This window comes from Cyanistes caeruleus, chromosome 24 (assembly GCF_971803275.1).
Source record: "Cyanistes caeruleus chromosome 24, bCyaCae1.hap1.1, whole genome shotgun sequence".
NCBI lineage: Eukaryota > Metazoa > Chordata > Aves > Passeriformes > Paridae > Cyanistes > Cyanistes caeruleus.
In genome coordinates this window covers 3,060,822-3,087,609 of record NC_141724.1, presented here as the reverse complement: position 1 = coordinate 3,087,609, position 26,788 = coordinate 3,060,822, and the positions used below count along the sequence as shown (strand labels likewise).

Below are 26,788 nucleotides of genomic sequence, written 5' to 3'. Positions count from 1 at the left end.
ACAGGTGAGTGACTGCAGTGCTTGGATGGGTTTATAAAGGGAGGGGAACCTGCAGGAGCATCCAGGTGTGACAGGAGGAGAAGAGCTCCGACCTCCAGTGTCTCGTGGCTGCTCTCCCAGGTAGGTCTTGGCATCCCTTGGCCACAGTAGAGCCAGCTCAGAGGAGGAGGAGGGAACAAAATCAATGCAGAAGAAAGGGGGAAGGTGCTTTTCCCTCATCCCAACTTGGGAGGACCGATCCCAGCAGCTCCTGCCTCCAGTGGGCACCCGGCAGACACCAGGCACTGCCGCAGAGCTGTGGGGAGCCCTGGTCTCTCTGTGCTCAGGAGCTGCTCTGAGCAGGCACAAAACCGCTCTCAGACAGGTCCTAGTGCCAGGAATGCTTGGATTTTTTGGGAGACAGCTCGGTAGGTGAATGTCCTGCCCTGTCACAGTGCCAGCTGCCCACCCCTCCTGCCCCCACACTGGCACTTGACTGGGTTCTGGGGGGTGAGCAGAGCTGGCACCGCTGTCCCAGCCCCGTGTGCCCACAGTGCTGATGCTGAACTTGGGATCCTCCTGCTTTTTTCTTCTCCCTTTGGAGCTGGGAAGCAAATCCACCAAGTGCTGTGTGCCTGGAGAGGTGCTGAGCTGGAGATCTCGGGGCTGGAATACAGGTCCTGCCTGCCAAGCTGGGGAGGGCCATTCCACAAGTGTATTTCTGAGTGGAGAAGTCTGTGTGGGTGTTTCTGGGAGAAGTGGGAGTGAATCAATTCCCGAAGGGATTAGCTAAGAAGAGCTGAAGGAGGTGACTGGGTTTATTTTCTTTGTATTCAGCAGTATTTTATTTATTTATATATTTACTGCAGTGATAGAACAAATGAAAAAGCACCAAAGATTGATGCTGCTGAGGTTGCATTGCAAGGGGAGAGCCTGAGAATTCCTGCCTGGATCCCTGCAGGAAACAGGGCTGGGACACCCTGGGAAGTCCCAGGGCAGGAGGTGGCTCTGGTGGCCGAGTCTGAGTGGACAGGGGGAGGTGGCACTGGTACAGTGCCCAGGGAAGGGATAGGAGAGGATGTGACTGACAGGTGCTGTGGAAAGGGAATATTTATTAACTTCTACTGGCCCCTGGTTCAATACCAGCTGATATTTATGGGAAATCTAATTCAGGAGTCAAATCTGACCTAACAATGTCTTCTCAATAATGTCCAAACCAAGAGGTTGCTGAAACTAATTAAGGATCAGGCTCCAATCAGGTGGAGAAGTTAAGCTGTAGGACCAGACTTCATTAAGTCTGTCCAGAGAGAATATTTTAATATTTAAAGAGAACATTCAATGTTTACATAAGTCCTTTCCTGATGTGAAGTCATAGTTAGATCACTTCAGAGGTAGTTTTTAAAGCCCTTTATCCAGGCTCAGACAGAGCCGGGCTGGAAAATGCCTTTCTCATCTCTCTTGGACTCAATAAGGCTTCTTAAAAGATCCAGTCCATCCAGGAAGGTTTCCAGTGGTGAGGAAAATCAAAACAAAAAATTAACAAAATGGCTGTGTGAAGGTTTTTCTCTTTGCAGCATCTCTGTCTCCTGTGCTGGTGCTGGGATTGATGAATTTGCTCTGGATGTGTGCAGGTCCTAAACCAACTCAGCTGCAGGGCTGAGCCTCGAGAACTCAGGGAGGCTGGAGCAATCCTGAAGGGCTGGGCTTGAAATCTCTGGAGATGTTGCTCAAGAACAAATCTGTTTACACAAACAGCTTTGAGAAGAGAATTGTCAGTCAAGGCACTTCTATTCTCAGCTCAGGAGCAACTGGAAGAGTAAATATCCCTCTAGTGGGCTGGGGCTGAGCTGGATCACAGCTGGTGCAGAGCCAAAGGCATTTCTTGTCAAACACCTCTCTCCACTCTTGTCCCTGCTGTCTCCTTTCCCGTGTTGTCCAGGCTCTCAGGATGGTTTCGAGGAAGGTGGTGGCCAGTTTGCTGCTGGTGTCCCTGCTGTCTGTGCTGGCTGAGCAGACCCAAGGCTTCATGCCCTTTTTCACCCAGAGCGACTTCCAGAAAATGCAGGTAACCCCTCTGGAATGAGTAAACCAGGAAAAATTTCTCCCATCCTCATCCCCCAAACTGCCAGTGCACACCAACAACAGGAGACACTGATTTCCTTCTCCCACAATCCACGGCTTTGGGGGGAATCCAAGGGGTTTTGAAGAGAGGGTATTTTAGAGAGCCTGGACCCCTCTACCAAAGGTCTGCCACACCTGTGGAGCTGTCACCTGCTGTCCCTGGGGGTCCTTTCCCTTTCGTCGGTGCTGGAATTCTTCCAGAGCAGCTGCAGCCTCCCATCAGCTCAGTGATGGCTCTTTTGTTGTAACAAATAATTAACCATCCCCCGGCTGGTTGTCACCTCTGGGACGAGCCGAGAGAACGTTTTTCCTTTTGAAGTGCAACAAATAGCGTTGAAAGGTGTCAGGCAGGCTCAGAGAAGGCAGCTTCTGAAACACAGCCCCAGTGAGCTTCCCCCGCACTGCCGAGCCCCTGCACACCGGGAGAAATCCCAACACCTATCCCTGGATAACAATTGCTTTTTGTGGGGACCACAGGCATCCTTTAATGTCCTTGAGGAGGATGGGGGACCCACATGGGCTGTGGTTGTACCCCACAGCCCTCGTAGCTCTGTGTCTGTGAGGGACTGGGGGTTTTCTGCATGAACAAAGGGGAGCTCTGTCCCCCAAAGGCTGTCCCTGCTCCTCCTGTGCTCACACGCTGGACACTGAGCACGGCCTGTGCCACGTTTGATGAGTCCTGCTGCATCTGTCACACTCCAAAGCACCTCTGACTTTTTCCAGAGGGTCCTAAAGGCAACTTTAGCCCCATAAATGGGAATGGGCTGACATTACAGACCTGCAGAAAGGCTGGGAAAACGTGACCTCTGCACATGCAGGGCTCGGTCCAATTTCCTTGCAGTGCAGTGCTCCAGAACAGACCCAGGCCAAGTTCTGTGGGACAGCTGGGTAAGGTCCCAATGCTGTCAGCCCCATGAGAAGGTCCCAGTGCTGTCAGGCCCCATGGGAAGGTCCCAGTGCTGCTAACACACGTGTGAGTCCTGTTTACTGCAGACCTTCACACACCACCCCGAAACCCGACCTTGTCCCCAGCACTGCTGAATTCCAGTCCCCAAAGGCCACTCAGGCCACAGCTGATGCGCCCTTCCCAGGAGAATTCCACCATCCTGGTTCTGTGCTCAGCACTGTGGATTGTTGGGACAGCACAGAGTGGGTTTGCTGCTGACCCCAGCATCACCAGCTGCCCCCTCTGCTCTCTGCCCCGAAGCTGCAGGAAAAGGAGAGGAACAAGGCAGGGCAGAAGAAGTCCCTGAGCTCACTGCAGCAGCTGGAGGAGGAAGGTTTCTCTGAGCAATCTGGCGTGGATGTCAACACAGCCAAGACCCTCCAGGTATGTGGAGCCATTTGACTCTGAGAAGCCCATGGGACATGCAAGGGACAAGGAGTCCAAGAGATGTCCTCTGCCAGCCTGCCTGCTTACATCAGAGAGAAATTTTAGCTCCATCCCACAAATTATCCTGATTGTTCAGCAGCCAGATCACCCCTGAGACCCAACTGCTTCTCCCTGAGGAAGATGGGAGCAGCTCGAGGTCTGCCAGGCAGTGAAGCCCAGCCAGGTGCAAGGCAGGAGCTCCCAGTTCTGCTTCAGCTCCTGCTCTGACCTCACAGCTCTCTGCACTGGCGAGGCCTTATTTAAAAACTTGGCCTCAAATATGTATACAGAGCAGAAAATGGGCAATTTTAGGGATTGAAGTGCCAGGCTAAGCCCTTAAAGGCATGTACCTGGCTAGCCAAGTCTGAAAACTGTACTTTTCCTCTTGAGCGCAGGGAACTTTTTCCTTGTGTGGTCAGTCACTCCTGCAGGGAGCTCAGCTGTTCTCTGCCAGCAAAATGGGGGTGCAGGTCCCCCCAAATAGGGACAGACCCAGTGGGTCAGGCAGCAGGACCTGCCAGGCTGGAATGTGGCCGAGGCACAGCTTAATGTGCAACTCCTCCCACACTTGTGATGCACCAACTCTCAGTAACAGGATTTAAACAGCAAAAGGACCCAGTTCAAAGCATGAAATACCCAGCACATCCCCACAGCTGACCAGCACCAGAACAGAGCTCTTTGCTTCAGGCACAGCTGGCTCCAAGTCCAGCAGGCTGGAACAGGACCACAGCTCATCCTCAGCTGTTGCTGGGCCAGGAGCTCTGCAGGCTCAAGCTGGAAGGGTTGATGTGCCACACAGTGGAGGATTAGAAGGTTCAGAAATTATTTTCTTTGCAGTCCCTGCTGCCAGGAGGTGCCTTTATCTAGATTTCTGAGCCAGCCCACGGGTTATGCAACAGCACTCTGAAAAACTCAAGAGTGTGCTGTCTTCAAAATATTGCTTTTCCCCATATGAGGATCATCCTCTTCCTTCCAAATCCTCCCTAAACCCTCCATCAATTCGACCAAAGTGGGGTCAAAACATCCCAACCTCCCTCCCTCTGCTCCCCTCAGCTTTTTTTTCTGACTTCTCTGGCTTCCTCCACAGCAGGCCCCTCCTGTCAGAGCTTGGCTCACCCCAAGGCAGCTGGAAAAATACCAAGATGTCCTGGAGAAACTGCTGGCAGAGCTGTTACAGGACACCCCAGACGGTACTGTCAGAGGGTTGATTTCTGCCTTGGGAATTCTGCCTTTCCTTCTTCTCACCAGCTCATCAGCACGGAGATATTTATATTCCCCAGAAGGGTTTTTGTGTCATGTTTGCTCGCTTTGTGGAGCCCTCAGTTGCCAACCACTCCCGTGTGCACCCTTCTGGGAAGGTTATTCCCTCGTAAGGTGCTGCCTGTGCCCAGAGCTGATATTGACTGGCAGCAGCAGCACAACCCTTCTTAGCAGCTCTGTTTGCCACTTCCCTGTTCCTCCTCTTCCCAAAAAGTCCTCAGTCTCCAGGGAACAATTTCCAGCAGAGCTCATAACAGCAGCTGTACCTGCGAGGCAGCTCAGCACGTGAAGCCAGCTTGGAACACCTCGCTGCCTGCACAGGGGCTTAACACTGACACTTAATTACACTCCAATTTGCTGCAAATCCTCTTTACCTTTGGGAAATCGTGTGTGGGAATTGCAGCAGCAAATATCCAGGGGCAGGCTGTTGTGCAGCTCTTCCCGCCTGCAGGTTGAGGGATGGTGGGATGGGGCTGTGCCTTTGCGTTTTCTGGGATGTTTAAGCCCAGGAAAGGGGGTCCCAGTCTTCCTGTGGGATTGTTCTGCCTGTGCTGATCCCAGTTTGCCTCTGAGCTTTCAGTTAGGGAGCTGAGGAGGAGGAAACAACACATAAAGCTCTGGAAAGACTGAATGCCAGATTTAAGGACACTTGTGCTTTTCTTTCTTTTCTATTTAGCTGACTGATATCTGCAGGATCAGAAGAGAAAGCGTTGGAGCTGCTCAAGCTGAAAGACTCCACTTATGTAAACGAAATCTGTGAGAGAGATTAACAAAATCTGAGGTGAGATAATAAATGTGCAGCGTAATTAAAAGGAGGATTTGTGTCTTCTGTCCTGCCAACCTCTCAAACAGATGGGGAGTGCCCAGTGTGGGAAAGGAGAGGGAAGGCTCCAGGTTCTGGAGAACATCCCTGTTTTCCTGAGCACTGCTCTGGGGAGTCCTGTGAGGAGCTGAGGGAGCTGAGAAGGGGGCTCAGCCTGAACAAAAGGAGGCTCCAGGGGGGCTTTCTAGCTCTGCACAACTCCCTGACAGGAGAGGACAGTAAGGGGGGGGGTATGGGACCTTATCCCATGGAACAGAGCCAGGAGGAGAGGGAACTGTACCAGGAGAGGCTCAGGGTGGGCATCAGCAGGAATTTCTCCATGGAAAGGGTGATCAGGCCTTGGAAGTGCCCAGGGAGGTTAGGAGTGCCCATCCCTGGAGGTGTTCAAGGAAAGCCTGGATGTGGCACTCAGTGCTCTAGGCTGGGGACAAGGTGGGCATCCTGGAGTCGATGATCCTCAAGGGCTTTTCCAACCTCAAGGATTCTGGGATTCTATAAAAGTGTGTGGCAAAGCCTGAGGAATCAGACTTTGAGGAGTATGAAGTCATAGCCCTTCTTTATGGCAATGAGGGAAACAGAGGCAAACCTTTAAACCTTCACCAGATCTCCTGGCTGAACTGGTGACATGAGGGGGTCTCTGGGTATCCCTGACCCAGCTACCTGCTCCAGGAGGGTGCTCTGGCCCATTCCCACACCGCTGGAGAGCACAGATGCCCTGATGGGCAGCCCCTCCCTGTGCCCAAACCCCTCCTATCAGCCTGGTGCTGTAAATCCACCAGCACAGTGAGGAGCAGCTGTGCCAGGCACAGTGTGAGGGAACGGCACTCTGCCCTTTCTCCTGCCTCTCCAACACACCCCGAGGTGAAGTCCTAATTCCACTTGAACATCCTGCTCTCCATTTCCATACCTTTGGCTTATCTGAGAGCTACTCCTCTCTGCTGGCAGCAGGAAATCCAACATATGTAAAGTATGGATGGATGAGATCAATGGTATGTACGTGAATATATCCAATTCCAATCCAATTTTATCCTCCCAACCTAACAGGAGTTCTGTTCTCACTGAGCTCATTCCAAGAGCTCTGTTTGTGCTGGAACAACACCCCTTGGAGCACTCTGCCGTAAGCAGCTCTCGGGAGAGGAGAAAGCTCCCAGTGGATAATGGAACAGGCAGCGTGCAGTGGATTACAGCTCTAATGTTTGATCCAAAGGCACACTCCTTGTCCAGGGACTGATCAGCTCCAGGAAGCTCCCAGGATTGCTGAGGCAGTGTGAGCTGTGGAAGCTCTGTAATGACTCTGAGTGGGAGGGAGATGGGAAATAACACATTCCATTAGGCTGGGAGTGAGAGCAGTCTGGGCTGCAGGAGCTCCATCTGCAGAGGGGTGATATCCATGGAAGAGTTGGCATGGGAATCACAGGAGGAGCTGTGCCACATTTACACCAGTGTGCAGCAAGGTCAGAGTCTTGTTCGCTTCAGAGGACACCTCTTGCCTTGTTACTTCAGAGACACCCAAACCTTTACTCCAGCTTTGATCTTGCCACATGAAAACAAGAATTCCACCTCAAGGGGCAAACTGCTCCCAAACCCTCTCCATCAGCTCCACTGCGGATCAGAGCTGTGCCTCCGGTGCGCCCTTTGCCCAGCTCCTTCAATCCCATTATTTTCCAGACTAAAATCTTCCCTGTGTGATCCAGAAAGGAAGGTTTTCCAGTGATGGAAAGAAAGAAAGTGAACATGAGCCTCTTGGATTTGCTTCCTGGACCATTTCCCACCAGGGTGATGCTGTGGAAAATTCCAGAGGGAGATCCACTAGTAGGACTCTGCTCTTATTCTTGGACCCAGGCAAGCTGCATCAGCAAGGGCCAGCTTTGACCCCCACCATGGATTCTGCCAGCAGGTCTTCCCAGTTGTCCCAGTTATAAATGAGCTCGGGATGTAATGGCTGGTTGTGACAGAGACCACAGGAACCCCTGCCCCATCCTGTAACACCAAATGTGTCCAAACAGGCACCAAAGTACACCTTCAGCTTCTGGGAGTAAATTCCTTCCACCCCCAGGAGCCTGGGCAGAAGAAGCAGAAATATTTCCACTGTAAAGAGGGACCTCAACCAGCCCCTTCCAGGCTGTCAGTGCTCTGGGTAAAGAAGCAGTCTCCAGGTTTCAGGACAAATCTGTTTTCCCCCTGCCCTAGAGGGTGCTCTGGTAGACAGCAGCACCTAGGTCACACCAGCAGGCAGGCAGGAAGAATCTGCTGCTCCAGAAACCAAACAAGAATTCCATGGTCGGATGAGCAGCCCAAGAGGTGGGGGGAAGAGGCAGGGAAAAAGGAGAGAAAGGAATGGAGTCACCTCTGACGTCCTAAGGTCAGGACAGGCAGGAGGGCTCTTGGGTCACACCTGTGCCATGGCTGTGAGTGACAGGGTGACAAATGGGCACAGTCAGCTCCCAAGAAAGCCCTGACACTTCTCCGGTGCCATGTGCACGGCTGTCACCCAAAAGCCATGGATAAGGAGGTGGGTGGGGATGTGGGATTTCAGCAGCCCATCAGTCAGAGGTGCAAGGGTTCAGCTGTGGCGTTTGGGGTGCAGCCATTCCCTGCTCTGGCATGGATCCATTCCCAGGGCTCTGCTCACACCAGCCCTGTCCCCAGACTGCCAGAACCGGAGCAGCCGGCGTGGCGCGTCTGCTCCTCTGGCATGGGAGCCGCTGCCAGCAGCTCTGAGGCAGCTTCTGGGCTCGCAGGGAAAGTGGAGGCTGTCCCTCCATGCTGTCCCAGCTTCCCACAGCCAGCTCCGGCTGTTACCAGCCAAGAAACATTTTTTGCCGAGCCCATCTGTAGCCTCGGCACCGCTTGGTGCTCCCAGAGCCATGAGGATGATGAAGGGGTTGCAAAAATAGAAAATCCACTGTCAAATTCAGCATTGGCACTGTGGGCAAGGGATGGGAACAAAGTTTGCCCATGGGGATACAGGGTCTGACACGTCTATGCCTGCTGCTTTCCCTGTGGGGTTCAAATGGGATTCTCCTATGGGCAGGAAGGGAAAGGGGTTGAGGATTTCTCTCCAGAAAGAATAGGCCCCTGATGCTGCTGAGCTTTGGTGCTGCCAGCCTCCTTCTGAAGAGGAATCACAGCTTTTCCCCCATCCTCCACTTGTCTAACACCAATCCCATGTCCTCCCCTCCAAAGACTGTGCAATGAGGCTGCTGGGCCTGGGGTAATTTCCCTGATGGACAGAATCACAAGTTGGAAGGATGGGTTTGGGCTTTTGTTGCTGTTTTCTCCAGAACAAGGTGAGTTCATGCAATTCCTGAGTTTGCACCAGCTCAGCCAGCATGCATCTGCATGTCCAGGCAGAGCTTCTGCAAAGTGGGAGCTGTGAGCTCACAGGATCTGTGTGATAGAAGCAAATTGGAATTTTTTATTTACATTAGACCCCTCCCCACATCATGAGCTGGAAGTGGAGCACAGAGGAGGCTCAGCTTAGCACGTTCACACTTCCCAGCACAGCTGAGTTTGCTCTTTTAATGGGTTCCTTGGCCTCTGCTGAGGATGTATTTGCTGTTGCCAACCTGACGAAAAAATCTCAGCATCTTGTTGCTGCATTCTTGGATAAATTGCAAAAAGTGAGGTGAGCTTTGGGGATCTGCTAAGGAAGAGGGCTCCTAAAAGAAGGATTAGTGACAGGACAAGAGGATATAACCTCAAGCTATATCAGGGAAGGGTCAGGTTGGACATCAGGAGGAGTTTCTCCATGGAAAGGGTTGTTAACATTGCAAGGGGCTACTCAGGGAGGTTTGGAGTCCCCATCCCTGAGGTGGTCAAAGAAGACTGGATCTGGCACTCAGGTGGGGATCAGTCACAGGTTGGACTCCATGGTGTTGGAGGGATTTTCCAGCCTCATTGACTCTGGGTTTCTGTGATTTATGTTGGGAAGGCACAGCTCAGCTCTTTCAGCCTTGTGCTCCTCCAGACTCTCCCTGTCCCCACAGGTGCCATTCCCAAGGGAATGTCCCCCTCCCCAGTGTCACACATCCATCACCAAACCCATGGCATGCAGCCAGCCTTCAGCACCTTCAGCATTGCTGTTCCATTACCTTTAATTAAATTCCAACATTACACCACCGTATTTCAGCCGCTTTCATCGCTTTCTTTAGCGGCGGCGGCAGGAAAAAGCAATTACTGTTCATCACAGCTGTGCCAAAATAAATTTACAAGTCAACGCTTGGGTTTGCTGTTTCAGGTGTGGGGTGTGGAGGGACCCCCCCCTTCCTAGGAAATATTTCATGGATCTGTATCCTGGTCCTGCTTGAGGTTCTGTCAGAGCTCAGCAACCGGGCAGCAATTATGGAAACGCGTGTGGGGATGGAAGGGGGCTGGGAAAGGGACGTTTTTTGGGAGAATGACCCTAAAAGTGTTAGAACATCGGGGTGAGGCGGGAGCCGCTCCAGGAGCAGCCCCACACAGCGATGGGGACAACCCATCACCGACACCGGCTCGTCCCGCAGATGAGGCAGCTTTCGCCTTTTGCCTTCCTCATTTCTCCCCCTTTTCCCCGGCCCTGAGGCAGCAGCGAGGAGCGTGAGTCGCTGCTCCCTCAGGACACGGCAGGACTGGGAGCCCGCGCCTCCCTTGACCTTCTCAACATGGCGCCCGCCCCCGCGCCCTTTCCCCGCACGCCCCGTGCCCTTCCCAACATGGCGGCGCCAGGGGAGCCAGGGGCCCCTCCCAAGATGGCGGCGTCGCTTCCCGCCCGCGGGGCGCTTCCGGCGGGGCCTGGCGCGGTCATGGCGGAGCTGACGGACGCGGAGCTCCGCAAGGAGCTGCTGGCGCTCGGCTACCGCCCGGGGCCCATCACCGCCACCACCCGCAAGGTCTACATCAAGAAGCTGGGCTGCCTGCGGGCCGAGGTGGCGGCGGCCCGGCGCAGCGGCCGCACTGCGCCGCCCAGCCCGGGCCGCTCCTCCGCAGGGCCGCCGCAGGCCTCGCCCTCGCGGCAGCCCTCCGGCTTCACCAGCGGGGCCGCCCGTGAGAGTGAGGAGGAGTACGAGGAGGAGGAAGAGGAGGAGGAAGTGGGGCGGCCGCCCGCGTCCCGCTGGGGGACGTTGGGGGAGAGCGGCGGGCAGGCCTGGGGGGACCCCCGGGGGTCCCCGCCGGGCCGGGGCGGAGGCGTCAGGGCTGAGGGGAGCCGGTCCCGGGACAGCCTCGGGAGGCTGAGCCCTTCAGAGCAGTGGGGGACGACTGTGGAGAGAGGTGGCGGTGGGCTGGGGACATCCCTGGCTGGGCACGGGGGGTTGAGTTCCCCCTCGCAGTGGGACACGTCCATAGAGAGGAGCGGGGGCCTTGGGCTGGACAGGGCCGGGGAGCTGAGCTCTGCGTCCCATTGGGAGACATCCAGAGATGTTGCAGAGCACGGCCGGGGGCTCAGCCAGGGGCTGGGGGCGACCCTTGATGGGTTTCGGGGCTCCTCGCTGCAGTGGGGCGCCTCAGAGAGGAGTGGGGGACTCAGCAGTGGCCTGAGACCGACCCTGGACAGGTTTCGGGGGTCAAACTCCGCATCCCAGTGGAGCCCCTCAGCAGAGAGGAGCGGGGGGCTCAGCAGCCGGGCTGGCTCAGGGTTGGATGGTGTTGGGGGGCTGAGCTCCACGCCCTACTGGGCCTCCTCAGCAGGCTCCAAACCCCTTCCCAGCGAGGAGGAGTCCAGGAGCCACTGGGGGACATCAGGAGGGGGAATTGGGGCACAGAGCTCCCGGGCTGCCTGGGACACGGCGGGGGAGAGGAGGGGGCTCTCCTCCAACATGTGGTGGAGACGGGAGAGCGAAGTGACCCCCAGCACCCAGTGGGGCTCCTCAGCGGCCCCCGGGAGGTTCAGCAGCCTGTTCAGGAGAGGGAAGGAGGACCTGGCTTCCAGCGTTGGGAAGGAGGCAGAGCGGGATGCGGGCAGCCGGGCTGGGGGGCTGATCCGGCGCTTCCCGTGGCGGGCAGTTGGCGATGGGGGGCATGGGGTGACCCCACGCACGGCCCTCCTGCGCTCAGCGCCGAGGCAGCAGCCGGAGGGGAAGGGGAAGGGCCTGGAGTATTACCTGTCCCAGTTCCTCTGCCTCGCCACCTTGGTGCTGCTCCTGATTTTTCTGGGCATCCTCGTGGTGAAGATGGTTGGGTCAGGCTGGCTGGACGGGAGCGAGGAGAGCTGTACGTGCACTGGTTTAATTCTCATTTAAACTTTATTCCTCACCCATCTTCCTGCTTTCCCTTTATTGCTTCAATTCCCATCACATTTATCATCCTCACTGCCATAACCTGACATGTCTGTTTCTGTCCCTCTTCCCATCTCCCCTTTCCAATGGGAAGCCTTGTTAGTCATGGGAAGCAAATCAAAAGTTTGCTTTTTCCAAACGAGTTTGGCCTTCAGTCCTTCAGAATCATGGGGTTTATGTGGAGTGCCATTCCTGCTGGGCCAAGGATGGATTTTATGGATGTCTGCTGGGCCAAGGATGGATTTTATGGTGTGTCATGATGTCTGTGTAGTACCTGGAGTATGTTTTTGATGTTCCTCTGCCAGCACAGCCCTTCCCAGCCTTTATTCTGTCCAAGGGGGAAGTGTAGCAGATCAATTCAGCACTTCAGGCATGGCAGTGTGTCTCTCTCTTCCATGAGATATGAAAAGGGGTTTCCCCAGCAGCTGTTTTTTAAAGCTGAGTTCCCCAGCTGGAACAGTTGGAAATGGGGGATATTTCAGGCTTTGAGCTGAACAATGAAGGGTTTGGAGGCTGTTCTGGGAAGGTTCTGGTTCTGAGCCTGGGCACACCGTGCCCTTGGTGTGGCCTGGGAAAGCTGCTGCATTCCCAAAGCCAGGATAAAACTGCTCATTGTCACTGGATTGTCCTTTTTCAGCTGACAGAGGAGTTCTGGAGGCAGGAACATTGCCCAGGTTCGAATTGTGCCAGCCCTGGGGCAGTGCAGGATGCTGGACATGCTGCAGGTGCCAGGAGCTGCTCAGGCCCTGCAGAGCCCAGAGCTGCAGTCAGCCCTCCAGGAGGGTTCATTTCCCTCCTTGGCTGTGCTGGGATATTTCAGGTGACCCTGGTGGGGAGTAAGAGGCAGCACTGGAGTGTGAAGATCAGCATGAAGCTTCTCCTCAAACAGGAACTGTTGAAACATCCAGCCCCAGTTTTCACTCCCCAGCTGATTTATCAGCTCCATCCTTGCAGTGTTTTTCCTCAGGGCTGCTCCCAAAGCAGCTCCTGAAGGGGCTGTTTGCACCTCCAGGTGCTGCCAGGGGGAGATGAACAATAGCAGAACCTGGCTTTAAGTTGAGCCTGCTTTTAAAAAGATAATTATTTTCTTGATCAAAGCTCTTAATTTGCAGCCACCTAACTCACCCTCTTCTCTCTCCTAGTTAATCTCTTGCCTGTGGATTGTGACAAAAGCACGGATGAGGTAAGCATTTATTTATTTATCCTCACTCTTGTGAGCTCTCACAGAACAGTGATTATTCCAGGTATTCTATTCCACCCATAACAGTATCCCTGTAGAATGATTAGTTCTATCGTTTTACAGAAAAATTGAGACTTGATGAGTTGGAATTAATGGGCCAGATTAAGTTAGGAGTGTGTATGAGACTCTGAAAGATAAAAATTTAAATTCCCAATTATGTGAATCAATTTCTTTTTAACAGTTGTACCAGCAGTGGTATTGGTTTGCAATAAAGCTGTTTTCAGCTTTAGCAGTACAAGATTTTATCCAGCTAATTCCCTGTGGAGTGCCTGCACAGCCCTGCTCCCTCTGGATGGATTTTTGGAAAAGCTGGGGCTGCCCCATCCCTGGAAGTGCCTGAGGCTGGGTTGGATAATGGATAAAATGGCAGCCTGGGATAGTGGAAAGTGCCCGTGGGATGGGTTGATCCCTTCCAACCCAAACCATTCCAGGATTCCATGTGCTGGTTTGGATGGGATATTGGGAATAAATCCTTCCGGGTGAGGAGGGGCTGGGATGGAATTCCCAGAGAAGCTGTGGCTGCCCCATCCCTGGAAGTGCCCAAGGCCAGGTTGGACAGAGTTTGGAGAAATCTGGGATAGTGGAAGATGTCAGGGGTGGAACTGGGTGAGCTTTAAAGTTCCCTTCCAAACCAAACATTCCATGATTAGGAGGAAGAAGGTTTTGTGTCGGATTCTGAGTTCTGGTGTGCTGGAAAGTTTTGGAGGTGATGCTTCCATCTGTGGTGGGTCCGAGGCTGGTGCTGCAGGCTGGGCTGAGGGTTGGTGGCACTTTATAGAATCCCAGAATCCCAGACTGGTTTGGGCTGGAAGGGACCTTAAAACTCACCTGATTCCTCTGGGCAGGGACTTCCAGGAGATGCTCGGGGTCACTTGTGCCTGGAATGTTCCTCATTCAGGAGATCTGTTTGGAGCTGGTGGTGCAGGACTGAGCCAGACTCAGTGCTATAAGTCTGTCTGGTGTTTGGAGCTGCACTCCTGCTGTCCCCATGCCACTGTTGATGTGTGTCCCTGTCTGTGCCCTGCAGTTCTGTCAGGCCAAGCACAAGGATGTGACCATGGCCGTGCTGCACGAGCTCTACAATTACCTGTCCGTGCAGGCAGGTGAGTGCCAGCGCATCCCCACCCCTGCTGAGCCTGCAGGAGCTGCCTCTCCCAGCTCCAGCTCGCTTCTGTCCCACTCTGGAGGGGTTCATGGAACCGGCAGTTCCCTTTGAGGAGTTCTGAGGCAGGCAGAGAAAGGTGGATTTATTTTTATTCTGAGTGTTGCTTGGCTAATGCGCTCCTGTCACCCTGCCTGCGTGAGTGGGCCTTGTTTGTGCTTGAAGTGTTGGGATTTTCAGGTAGGATTGGTTGGCTTTGTTATTCTTTTCTAACAACAGCTTGAAATTGTCTTCAAGATAGAACCACGAGTGTAAACTGATATGTTCTTACACATGAAGTGACCTAAGAAATTGTCATTTCTGCTGAAATGTGGTGGCAGATGTGTGAGTGCCTCTCCTTTTCCTCACCAGAGTGGGACAGGCTCACTGACATAAGGAGCTGACCCAGCACAGTCCCTACTGCAGGGGTAAATCCAGCCCATCACCGGTATTTTGGGATGGAGTAGGCTGCTAGAAATCCACTGCATGAGCAGGGACCTGTTCAGCAAGATTCACAGCAGTGGTAATCAGTAAAAGGGTTTCAGTTCCATTTTCTGCATTTCAGACCTCAAGGCTGAAGCCTTTGGATACTGAAGCCGCACAGAATTCCTAAATCTTTTCAAATCTGACTTCAGATTTCCACCAGATTTACTTAGCACATTTGTTTAGTCAACTTGGTGAGGCAAGATTTAGAGGATTTAGTGCCTTGCCAGCATTTCTCTGCCTGGGTTAGAGGCAGAGCTGTGATTTCAGCTCCTTGGAGGCATTTTAAACACTGATCATTAGCTCCACACCTGATACCTGGTGGCAGCTGTGGTTCTGTGCTCTGCAAGGGGAAGGAGCAATACTTTCCCCCCTCATTGTGTGTTCAGCAGCTCTGAAGTGTCAGCTTTGATTGCCCTTATCCAGCGGCAGCTCTGAAGTGAGAGGTTTGATTGCCCTTATCCAACCTCCGTGCAGTGGCTGAGATTTTATTAATAGTCATAATCTGATCTGCCTGCAATATAAATCTCACCCTGGAATCATTTTGCTCAGGGCTGGGGTGGATTGGAAAGGCGAGCATTTCTTGGTGTACGTTCAGAGCCTGGTTCTAAGCTGTTCAAGGGCTTTTTTACAAACATGATTTTTCTATTTGACTTTTCTTTTACCAGGTAATTTTGAATGTGGAAACCCTGAGAACTTAAAAAGCAAATGCATTTGGGTTAGTGAGGTGAAGGATCACGTGCTGGTGAGTGGGCTCTGAGCAGCTTTGTTATAACCCAGTGCTTAGTCTCTTATAAAGCAATAAATAATAGACACTAAAACAATTCACCATCTATTTTGCTTCCTCATCCTGCTTTGATTCTCTCCTATATCTCTCACTTCCCCTTTGGCCAGTCCTGTTCTCAGCAGTTCTTTTGAAAATCATTTTCTCCTCCATCTGTGATTCACCCCCCTGTAAATCTTAATGGTTTGTTTTTTCACTGGAGCCATCAGTCTTGTGAAACCAGAAATTTCCCTGGATTGAGGGCTGGGCAGAAAAAGGATTTTTCTCTACTGCAGAGTGTCAGGAGACAGACTGCTCTGATCCAGCATTCCATTTCTTTCCTGGTAACCTGTCAGTAAGATTATGTTGTATTTAGTGGTTAGCCCTAACAGTCTGGGATGGTGTTATTTCACAGAGTGCTTCATGCATCATCTCCCCAGTCAGAAGACTTTAGGCCAGGCAGACCTTCAGGCTTAGTTCTCCTCCCTCCAGTTTGCAGAATCCCGATAAGAATTCACCAGGGGACAGCCACTGTGGAATGAATTCTCCCACTGCTGTAATGAAATCATGTTGGTCAGTATTTTAAATGAATGGAGGACTAATCTTCTTACGGCTTCCTTTGCACAGAATGTAACTGGCAGTTCCTCACAGAAGTTTGAAGCTGCCCTGCACTGGATACTGAACAGCAACAAGGATTTGGGAATTTGGTGAGCAGAAACCCTCTGTGTCAAAGTTAGGGATCTGCTGATACTGAGCAGCAAGAGGGATTTGGGAACTTGGTGAGCAGAAACCCTGTGTGTCAAAGTTACGGATCTGCTGATACTGAGCAGCAGCAGGGATCTGGGAACTGGGTGGGTAGGAGCCCACTGTGTCAAAGTTGGGGATCTGGGTGTTGGCTGGGGTGGAATTTGACAGGGTCAGTGGTGCCCTTCAGCTCCCAGAGCTCGTTAGGCTTTAGCAGATAGGCTGGGATTGGCTGTGGCAGAGCTTGCTGGGCAAACTTCCAAAGGAAAATACAGCCCTGCAGCAGGATGGGAGCTGAGCTCCCTCCAGGAGACAGTTCCCAGCCCAGGCTGTGGGACACTGTGTCCAGGGATGTGTTGCAGGTGAGATGGAAGCTGGAGGCCAGGGCTGCTTGTGGCCATCAGTGGTAGTGTTGTGCCTCCTGTGGAGTGGTCCTGGTGTCCTGCCCACTGTCCTGTGCCTACAGCTCTTCCTTAATTTGCCCACTTTTCCTAGAATAAGCTCTCTCCAGAACATCTGTGCATTTGTGGAGCTGCATCCTTGGACTAGAGGGTTCTTTGGCCAGCAAAGCTCTCTGTGTAGTGGGTGGTGTCACCCACGCTTTGGGATCCTCTGGAGCAAGTCCTGAGGAGCAGGAGAGGGAAAGGGATGTTGAATGATACCTTCAGTGTCAGTTGTGTCTCTGGCAGAGCACCTGCCAGAATCTCAGAATAACTGAGGCTGGAAAATCCTTCTGGGATCACCAGCCTGTGACTGATCCCCGCCTGGTCAACCCCACCAGAGCACTGAGTGTCACATCCAAGTGAACATTCCAGAGATGGGAATTCCACCCCATCCCTGGGCAGCCCCTGTCAGTGCCTAACCACCCTTTCCATGGTGAAATTCCTCCTGAAAGGATGGCCTGACTGACTGTGGGTGCTGGGGGGTTACTGAGGGGGCATTTCTCAGCCAACAGGCTCCATCCATCAGAAAGAACAGCAATACTCAGTTTTCAGGGAAAAAAAACACAATATCCTATCCATAACCTACAGAAAGAATGTTATCCAGAGTCAGCAGCCATCATCACCTTCCTCTGGGAAGCGTGGGCTGCCTCCAGTCTGCTCTAACTCTAAAGCCTTAACAGTTGTTTGCATTTTCACGTTGCTAAATGTGTCTCTGATTAAGTGAATTGCAGCAGTCGTGGTGCTGGGGTTGGTGGGCAAGGCTTGTTGGAATTCCCACTGCTCCATTTGCTCTTAAATATTCCTGCAGCTGGTGCTGTGATCCACGGATCAGACAGCATCTGCTGCTTTGATTCCTGGGGTGTGCAAATTCCCAGGATGGGGCATGGCTTCCTTAGGGGCAGGGCTGGATTTGTAGGTGGGCTGGAATGCACAGTTTTCAAATTTTGTATTTTTATACTCCAGCACATTTCCAGTCAGAAGCCATGGGATACAATATCCTCCCACTTTTTATTTTGTTAATTAGCAGCTCTGCTGGCTGGTCCCCAAACAGCTTCGCTTCCCCAGAGCCAGTGTGGCAGCATCCCCAGAACCCTGCCCCTGGCATTTCTAGCTACATGAGATTATTTTTCAGTTGTTAGTCTGAGAGGCAGGACTGGAAATGAGCTTTGCACTGGGTGATTCTATTGCATGTTTTAAATATTTCCATGGAATTTGGGTTGTAAATAAGATGGGGGGTGGGAGACAACCATGTGTATGCAGCTCCTGCAGAACCCAGAACCAGTCCGAGCTCGCTGCAGTTTGTGAGCTGAGCACCTGTAAATTGAGCAAACCTCTTTGTCTAATGGTCTGTTCATAATTAGGAGCTTAAAAAACACAATCTCCTTTGGTCCAGCTCCCCTGGATCTGCAGGCTGTCCCTTGGACCCCTTGGTGCCTGTGAGTTCTCTCTGGAAATGGCTCAGTATGGAGTGAGCCTGGGCTTGGGAGCAGCAGTGCTGCAGGGGAGGCTGAGGCTCTGCAGGGCTCTGTGCTGGTGCTCTGTCACTCTTGGAGCTGCTCCTGCTCCCAGCCTGGGTCCCCCAGCTCCCACTGCCAGGGCTGAGCAGTGACTCTGACTCAAGGAACGTTTCCATCTCCGTGCTGGGAGGTGGGAATCCAATTCCAACTTTAATCTTGTGCACGCTGAGAGGGGCAGCTCCGAGCTGTCAGAGAGGCAGTGCAGGGACACTCAGTGTGCCAGTGGGAGCTGCAGCCCCGCTGCCTTCCTGAAGCCACATCCATTCCTGGCCAATCAGCCAGTCCCCAAATGTTCTGGCAGGAGGCTCTGCCTGGGTGTGGGGGCATTTCCTGCTAGCTGCTGCATCCGCAGTCTGGTTGTTCTCCCGCCCTTGATTAAAGACTGCAGTTACAGCCTGCTCTGTTCACTGAGATTTTCTGCCTCTTCCCATCAGGTTGAAAGGCAGGGACCTGTCAGAGCCGGTTTCCAGCGTGGAGGAAGTGTTCTGCCTGGAATCTGCCCACCCCCAGATGGGGCTGGGCTGCCGCTTCCGCCGGGCTGTGGTCACGGCCATCAGGAACCTCTTCCTCTTCTTCTGGAGTAAGTGGCTCTTGGGGCTCAGCTGCAGGGATGAAGCCCTGTGATCACACATTCCTCAGCCATAGGAAATGCCTAGCAGAGGTGAAATAAATCTGCTGATGAGTTAATGTCTAATTAACCTTTGTTCTGGCAGCACAGGATACCCACAGCCCTCCTCTTGTGCTGCGAGTGCTTAAAAGTTGCTTTAAATCAGGCAGCTGATGAGCTCTCTGGGTATTCCTCAAGTGCCCATTATTATGGGCTGCAGAGTAAGTGTGTTAACTTACCTTAAGGAGTCAGTTTTTCTTTTTTTCTTGCTCTAAGCTCTCAGGTCCTCCAGCCTCTTTAATAATGACTTGTAGCATTTCAGGGTTGGAGGTTTTATTGGAATAGTCTGTCACGCCTCAGCTGAGACAGGGGTTTTACCCAGCGAGGTGATAACGAGAGCCGTGTGACTACAGGAGTTTCTAATCCAGCCTGACAGGGAGGGGGTGACAAGGGACAGTTCTGTTTATTGCAGACACTGGGGGCATTGTCAGTCCTAAACCTTTCATACACATCTCCTGCATTTTGGGCTGCCACTGGAGCCCCAGGCTTTACTTCCCTATCCAGCAGCTCTCCATGGAGCAGTGAAACCTGACAGTTTTCCAGAGTGATTCTTGTTGGGGAGGCCTCTCTGGCAAAGCCTCCTCTGGGATTTGCAGAACTGGGGTCCTGTTGTTGTGCTGGGGTTTCTTTTGTGAGGGCTGCTCTGTGCTGAGGCTTTCCCACCACCTCATCCCACGTCCACAGGTGCCCTGTGCTGCAGGGGGGGCTGCTCTGAGGGCTTTTGGGGTACAGCTGCTCTGGGAAACAAAAGTAATCACTGAGAGTCAGTTCCAAGCAGGCCTTGGTCACAGTGTCAGAACTAAAACTGCATCCAGCAAGGACACAGCTGTCAGTTCCTGCATTCCCTTTGTTTTTATTCTCCTAGGTCTGATAACCCTTTGGGGGATCCTGCTCTACCTCCGGTATCGCTGGCGGAAGATGGAGGAGGAGGAACAAGCCATGTATGAAATGGTGAAGAAGATCATAGGTAGGAGCTGTGGGAGCACAGGGAGCCCTGCTCTGCTCCCTGCAGGGTTGAGCCCTCACTGCTGTGTCCTCCTGTCCTCCAGCTGTTGTCCAGGACCACTACAAGGAATGGGAGCGGAATTTGGAGCGTTACCCCTACGTTGGCATCTTCCACGTCCGGGACAGCCTGATCCCTCCTCAGAGCAGGTGAGCTGGCTCTGGGCACTGAGGAGGGCTGGAAGCAGCAGGATGGGATTAGGGACAGCTCCAAAATGCATCCCTGGAGCTGCTCTGCAGGACGAGGCTGGAGCCTTTGGGCTGGGAAAGGCTTGGACACAGCTCAGGCTATGCCTGCACCTGGTGCAGATCAGTGTGCCAGTCCTGGGGCTGGTACTTGGTGCAGTGCCACGGGTAGTTGTCCTTGTTCTGTCCAGCAGTACCTGGGTCTGGTTTGCTTGGACCTGCAGCATCAGGTGTCCTCTGCTTCATCTGCTCGGTGTCTGGTGCTGTCCCCTTTCCCAGCCATCCTACTTGGCTCTCCAGACCAGAGCAATTCCCAAGAGGGGCTCTTCTGCAGTGATTGTGGGCCTGGAAAGGGGCCAGTTTGAGTTGTATGGCTGGGATAGGAGCTGGAGTGAGATGATTTGGTTTGGGTTTTGTTTGTTTGTTTGAGGTTGTGTTTGGGAGCTTTCATGGGTTGGGTTTGGGGCTTTCTCAGGTTGGGTTTGTGCTTTCTCGGGCTTGGGGCTTTCTCAGACAGGACTTATGGTCGAGGTCATTGCTCTGTGGGTGGTGGGGCTGAAGGGCTGCAAGGATGGATCCTGCTGCTTTGCAGGATTATTTCTTGTGTTTTGGTTAGATGGAGCTGCTTTGTCCTCCTGTGAAACATCCTCCCTCTGTGTCAGACACAGGATTCCTTTTCCTACAAGGGATGACTGCAGCTGTTTGAGCCATCCCTGGGTGTGAGATGCTCAGAACTGCTGGATCCAAAGCTTGGGGTGAACATGAAGGTGAACATCTCACCCCCCTGGCTGAGATCTCTCTGTGCAGGACAGGGGAGGGCGATTTGCTCATCGAGTCCTTTTGCAGCACAAATTGAGGCAGAAATTCAGGGCACTGACAGAACCTCTCATCTTCCCCCCAGGCAGGATTTGTGTGGCTGTGCCCTGGTGTGAAATCTCTAACCCAGGGTTTGTTTGATGCCCCTTTCTGCCTGCACAGGGAACAGGAGGCAGCCAGATCCACAGGCACAGTTGCTGTAGGCAGGGAAGCACAACCAGCTTGGGATTCTCATTTATTTTCTTGCTGTTCCTCACAGAAAAAAGATGAAGCGGGTGTGGGAGAGAGCCGTGGATTTCCTGGCCTCCAACGAGTCCCGGATCCAGACAGAATCCCACAGGGTGGCAGGGGAGGACATGCTGGTGTGGAGATGGACTCAGCCCTCGTACCTGTCGGACTCGGAGCACTGAGGCAGCAGGAGGAGCAGCCGTGGATCTGGGTGGGGACATGGACCCTGTGCAGGGCTCAGGCCCCTCGCTGCTGGGGGAGGAGCAGGGCCTGGCCCCAGGGTTGGGGGTTACACGGCTCTGTTTGCTCTCACTGCTGAAACTCTCCAAACACACACGTTCAGGGCAATATTGGCTTGGAAAGAAGAAGGGCTTGAGCTGGTGGGAAGCTGGAATTGCACCAAAGTGAGCCTTCCACAGAGAACTGGCTCCCGTGGCAAGCAAAGAATACACAAAGGATACAAAGAATAACTGCACAGCCCTCTCGAGGGCTGGGGGGCTCTGCCAGAGCCTGGGGGTGCAAAATCTGACCTCAGTTCTGCAAAGGCCAACTGGTGGCAGAGTCCATCAAGGAATGTGCTGAAAGATACCATTTCCCATGGAAACATTTGGGTGGCAGTGCAGGCGTGTCTTTGTTTGCGTTTGTTTTTATCAGTGCAAAGACAGCAAGGAAGCACTTGCTGCTTCCCAGCAAAGAGAATGTTTTGTGTTGGCTTCATCCATCCAAAATTGGGGGAGAAGGGGGAAGGTGGGCCTGGAGAGAGGGGGGAGCCTGACGTGCCTTGGTGGTTTGGGCTGGGCTGGGGGTGGTGGAGGAGAGTTTGTGACCCTGTTATACTTTTAAGTCTGCAGTCTGTGTGCTTTTATTATTTTTAGGGGGCTTGGGGGGGGATTTGGGTGGGAAATAAAGGATATAGGAAGCTTTTAAAGGTGCTTTCCTGTGGCTGCAGCCCAGGACTGCCCAGTGGCTGTTACAGAGCAGCTTTGGGAGGGCTCTGAGGGCTCAGTGTTCATGTTTGAGCTGGGCAGCTGCAGTGTCTGTGTTCGTGTCGGAGCAGGGATGTGCCAGCTCGGGGACTGTCGCTGTTCCTGCAGCCCCCTGCGGGTCCCAGGATTAGCCTGGCTCTGTCCCAGCCCTGCTGCATCGTATCTCGTGTCTGTAATCACTTCAGCTTCTGTTTCTGTCCAGTGAAGGAACGTTTGTTTCCCAGGAAATGACACCAGTGTGTGGCAGTTCAGGCTCGGCAGAGGAGCTGCTGCTCTGCTCTTCCCAGGGCTCTGCAGCAGCTCCTGAGGCTGCAGGACTCAGATCCTTTGCTGGCCTCGGGCAGAAGTTGCAGAGTGAAGCCAGCAGTGATTTGAGCCCTGTAGCCCCTGGATGTTGCTCTCCTTGAGGACATCCTGGGGCTGGATGCTCAGATTGCTCCTGCCCCAGGCTCTGGGCTGGCTGAGGGCACAGCCCTGGGCAGGTGATGCCACTCCAGGTGTGCTCCTTGTGCCTGGCAGAGTCTGCAGCTCTCCCCACGTGGGGCGTTCCACTGGCACCCCTCATGCTGCTGGGGCCACGGAGACTCCGTATGGCTGGAGCAGAGCTCTCCAGGAGCAAAACCAGGAGATCTTTCCCATTAAATGGGGAATATCCTGCATGAAAGTGGCTCTGGCCCCAAACTTTTGGGTGTGGGTGTTTGGGCAGGAGACTCAACAGCTCTTTGAGGCAAGGACCAGCCCCTTGCACTGTAATAAATAGGGAATAAAGGCAACCTTGATTCTTCCAAAATGTATCAAGATCATCACTGCTGCCAGAGAAATTCTCTCAAAACACCGGTGCCTCTGTTCTTAAACCTTTTTAAACTCTTGGTGGGGTTTGGGTGAGCTTTTTTAACCGTCCAGAAGTGCAGAGTCAGGCATTGCTGTCATCCTTTTGTATTAAACCTGGTTTTGTAGAACAGACTTCAATGGCTTGGTGCTGTTTCTATGTTCCATTTAGCTCTGTAAGAAATCAATATCAAAAATAAATTTATTACAAATAATTTAGTACTTTTATTTGTGCTCAGACATCACAGGCTGTCCCAAGTGCTCTTGCTTGGATCAGGTCGAGTTCCAGCTTCTCCCAAGTTGTGGGGTGTGGCAGGAGCGGTTCCCCACTTGTGTGACTTCTGTGGAAAGGGGTGACTCACGATGAATTCATCTCATCCCGTGGCTCTGGGTGACAAATGGGGTTTCCAGTGGCACGGGAAGGGAGTGGCTCCGTGGCCAGCAGGAGCTGCCTCCTCTCTGGCTGCAGCTGTTGCTGAGGTTTGGGAACAAAGGGGAGCGAATCAGTGCAAGGCTGATTCTCCTCAGGCCCCACATTCCTTGTGGGATGCTTTTACCCAGGTGAGGTTGCTAAGTTACAGCTGGAATCCATTCCAGGTTAGGAAATGGTGCTGTTTGGAGCCATTCCATGTGCCAGGGGGTGTTGATGTCTGATGGTGGCTGTGACTGTCACCCCCACCGTGTCCCCTGTTCCACCTCTCTGGGGCAGAGCAGCCCCATTCCATTCCATGCCAGACTGGACTGGGAATTCTGGCAGTGCCAGCAGTTTTCCTGGGAAAAGCAGGTTCTGCCCCTGCACCGTGCTCCCTTCCCAGCCCCCACTGCCAACCAGAGCTGCTGAGGGCCCTTTCCCACTTTCTTGCAAAGTAAATTTCTATAATTAACCACATTTCTATAAATAACTTCTCCAATGGAGCTGTTGCATCCCCTCCCTGTCAGGGAGGCAAACGCGGCCCAACGAGGGCTCTGAAACGAAACCAACTCTTTATCTTTTCCTTTCCTGCTTCCATTTAAAGCCCTTCCCACGGGATGTTTTTCCTGCTGCTGACACGACAGCTGATGCTGCACCTTATTGACAGGCATGGAGTCAGGGCACAGAGCCAGTTCTCCTGGAAAGATCCAGCCAGGGAATGAGTCCTGCCCGGAGCTGCCTCCCTCCAGCACAGCCCCATCCATCCATCCATCCATCCATCCATCCATCCATCCATCCATCCATCCATCCCCATCAATCCGGAATTTATCGGGGTTCCACCCAGCTTTAAGGAATGGTAGGTGTTGCAGGAGGGGTTTGTGGAGCCCCATCCCCACCTCCCAGGCTCCCACACGAGGCCAGGCCTGTCCAGCAGCACCTGCTTTTGTAGGAACACGTCTGTGGGATCTGATGCAAAGCCCACGGGGGTCTGAACAGCCTCTCCAAAGCAAGGAGAGCCCAGTGGGTCATGGAAAGCGTGGGCTCTGAGCTCATCTCACCCCGGGTGGGGTGTGGACTCTGTGACCCCCACATTCCCCATCCCAGCTCCTGGCACAGCAGCAGCTCCTTGGAATGTGCTCCTGAGGGGCAGGAGGACACCGGAGCCCACAGTGATGTCCCTGAGAGGGAGGAGGATTCCTGCACAGGGAATATCGGGATGAGTCCCAGTGTGCTGAGGTCACTTGGGGCAGCCCTGGCTCCTCCAAGGCTCCCAGCACCGCCAGTGTCCCCAGCCCGAGGCGCACGGGGACAGCTTTGGAGCGGGGGTGGCCAAGGTGGGAACATCACTAGGCCCCTGATTAGTTCCTAATTAGCACAGCTTCAATCCGAGGCAATGTTCTCTCTCCTCGGAGTGCTCCACTCATTAGCAGGGGCTCCGTGGTTACCTGTGCTGCTCCCGGGAATCCTCTCTGTGCCCGACTGCCGGGACGCGGCTCCAAGCGGCATTCCTGGCCATGGAACACGGGAGACAGCCCACGGGACAGGCCCTGCCAGGGGAAACGGGGGCACTGCCAGCTGGGCACTGCCAGGATGGAAGGTGGGCACTGCCAGCTGGGCACTGCCAGCTGGGCTCCCCAGTGCCCACCTGGATGCTCAGTCCTGCCTCTCACTGAGCCCCAGCAACCCCCAGCATGGGCCTGGCCCCTTCCTACCAGCTCTGGGATGGTTGGATTTACAGCCTGGCACGTTTGGGGTTGGCAGCCTGGCCTGGCTGCTCTCTGGGGGGGTTTTGGAGCCGGGGGCTGCAGCGGGTGAGGGACAGAACAAGTGCAGGGTTGTTGGGACTTGCTGGGTACAGGGAGAGGAGCTGCTCTGGAGCCCTGCCCTGCCCTGCCCTGCAGAAGAAGAAGGAGGAGGAGGAGGAAACTCAGCTGGACTCGGGGGACAGGAGGGGAGGGAAGCAAAACCCCCATGTCTGGCTGTGCAGAGTGCTCAGGTAAGCTTTTTCTCCTTCAGAAACCAACCTTATAAAAAAAACCAAACTGACAAACCAAAAAAAAACCCAAATAAAAAAAGTGCTTTCCTGAGCTCAGATTCCAGCATGAAGCCAGGCCTTGGGAATCTGGGTCTTCCTTTCATCCTTTTCTTTAATCTCAGCCTCTGCCCCCACCATCAGTTTGATCCCTCGGCTCACCCTGAGCCTGGTTTCTCCCCTCCAGTTAGTGGGAATTTCCACATCCATCAATCCTTATCCCAATTGTGAGGTTTTCTTCCCTGGAATTTCCCCCATGGCATCCCTGGTGGGGCCCAGGCCTGGGCACGCTTTGCTCAATTCCTGCGGGGGACTGGGGGTGAGAATGGGCATCGTCCCCTCCTTGTCCTTGGTCCTTATGATTCCCTTAAAAAACACACAGATCCCATTTTTTGGGGGTTCAGGGGGCTGGCAGGAACCATTGGCACATGCTGGACAGGATAGTGGGGGCACACGCTGTCCTTGAGTGGCTGCAGGGGACAGTGTGGCCCTGGCAGAAGCTCCCTGGGACTTTTCCATTCCCCACAAAGCTCCCGAGCTCTGACGTGGCTCCTTTCCCGCTGGCAAGGCCAGAGCTCCAGATCCACTCATCATCCCCTGCCCAGCTTTGGGCAAACCTCGGCCTTCCCCCGCTTTGCTCACAGCTTCTCTTCACCACAAAGGGGGATTTGGTGTCCCCCAGCTGCTGTCACCACCCTGTGCCTCTCCTGCATCTCTCCGAGCTGGTTTGGGAGCTCTGGGAATCTCCATCCCTCTCCCGGTGCCAGCCCACTCTGCAGGGAGGTGACAAACCCGGTGGGGGCCGAGCTGAGGGGGCGTTCAAAGCTGGACAAATCCGCCGTTGTTTTCCAGGAGAGCTGATTTCCCAAGACAGCCGGAACACAGCCGGCACCTCTCGCTCTGTTCCCGGCCCTCACATGCGGCCGTGTCCCTGTCCCATCCAGCGTGGTTCTCCTTGGCACAGCCCCACTGGAATGTCAGCTGGACATTCCGGGCTCCTGCCAGCGCCGACGCACTCGGGCCATGCTCAGATGTTCCCTCATTCCTCGCCGTGGAGCCTCAGCGAGAGGCAGCAGCACCCTGAGGCTCGGCCGCAGCCCCCGGACACCGGCGCACAGGTGAGGGCTGGGCTGGTGCCAGGTGCGGTGGATGGTGTGACATGGACACAGCTTTGGAGGTGGGTGGGATGCTGGCAGGAAGGCTCTGGCTGGTGGGAAGGGATGGGAGTGGTGCTGGGGGCTGGTGGGAATCTCTGGAGCGACCCTGGAGCTGGTGGAATGGCTGGGAAGTGGAGGGGAGGGAGGTGCTGTGGAAGGCAGAAAGTGGGCAGGGGGTGAGGGAACCTGTGCCCTTTTCTGCAGAGTGGTGTGGCACTGTGTCCATGGTGGCACTGTGTCCATGGTGGCACCGTGTCCATGGTTGCACTGTGTCCATGGTGGCACCAGGTCCATGGTGGCACCGTGTCCATGGTTGCACTGTGTCCATGGTGGC

General features: G+C 53.9%; 2 protein-coding genes and 1 long non-coding RNA gene across 4 annotated transcripts; 2 read left to right on the top strand and 1 right to left on the bottom strand.

Annotated features, from left to right (window-relative positions):
* Positions 1-86: 86 nt before the first annotated feature.
* Positions 87-5,544, top strand: MLN (motilin). 2 transcript variants are annotated; one of them, XM_023942252.2, is made up of 5 exons: positions 87-120; positions 1,919-2,044; positions 3,308-3,430; positions 4,560-4,662; positions 5,409-5,544. In XM_023942252.2, exons 2-5 carry the CDS (start codon positions 1,928-1,930, stop codon positions 5,414-5,416), a joined length of 351 nt encoding a protein of 116 aa, XP_023798020.1. In that variant the 5' UTR covers positions 87-120; positions 1,919-1,927; the 3' UTR covers positions 5,417-5,544. The 2 variants fall into 2 exon arrangements, with proteins under 2 accessions (XP_023798020.1, XP_023798017.1); XM_023942249.2 differs by lacking the exon at positions 87-120 and adding an exon at positions 1,611-1,795.
* A 4,781-nt stretch (positions 5,545-10,325) lies between these two features.
* On the top strand, positions 10,326-23,068 carry LEMD2 (LEM domain nuclear envelope protein 2). The gene is made up of 9 exons (XM_086861756.1): positions 10,326-11,744; positions 12,952-12,992; positions 14,077-14,152; positions 15,342-15,418; positions 16,064-16,143; positions 18,575-18,720; positions 19,673-19,774; positions 19,857-19,959; positions 21,071-23,068. Exons 1-9 carry the CDS (start codon positions 10,340-10,342, stop codon positions 21,219-21,221), a joined length of 2,181 nt encoding a protein of 726 aa, XP_086717882.1. The 5' UTR covers positions 10,326-10,339; the 3' UTR covers positions 21,222-23,068.
* Positions 17,589-19,095, bottom strand: LOC147649415 (uncharacterized). The gene is made up of 2 exons (XR_015278995.1): positions 18,987-19,095; positions 17,589-18,792 (listed from the first exon to the last, which is right to left on the bottom strand). It is a non-coding gene; the product is annotated as an uncharacterized LOC147649415 (long non-coding RNA).
* Positions 23,069-26,788: the final 3,720 nt, after the last annotated feature.

Bases quoted from the DNA above. Each gene is read 5' to 3' on its own strand.
- MLN (XM_023942249.2), top strand. From the start codon at position 1,700: ATGTTGCTCAAGAACAAATCTGTTTACACAAACAGCTTTGAGAAGAGA. The intron at 2,045-3,307 runs GTAACCCCTCTG...TCTGCCCCGAAG, and splicing joins GCGACTTCCAGAAAATGCAG to CTGCAGGAAAAGGAGAGGAA. The intron at 3,431-4,559 runs GTATGTGGAGCC...CTTCCTCCACAG, and splicing joins ACACAGCCAAGACCCTCCAG to CAGGCCCCTCCTGTCAGAGC.
- LEMD2 (XM_086861756.1), top strand. From the start codon at position 10,340: ATGGCGGAGCTGACGGACGCGGAGCTCCGCAAGGAGCTGCTGGCGCTC. The intron at 11,745-12,951 runs GTACGTGCACTG...TCTCTCTCCTAG, and splicing joins GGACGGGAGCGAGGAGAGCT to TTAATCTCTTGCCTGTGGAT. The intron at 19,960-21,070 runs GTGAGCTGGCTC...TGTTCCTCACAG, and splicing joins CTGATCCCTCCTCAGAGCAG to AAAAAAGATGAAGCGGGTGT.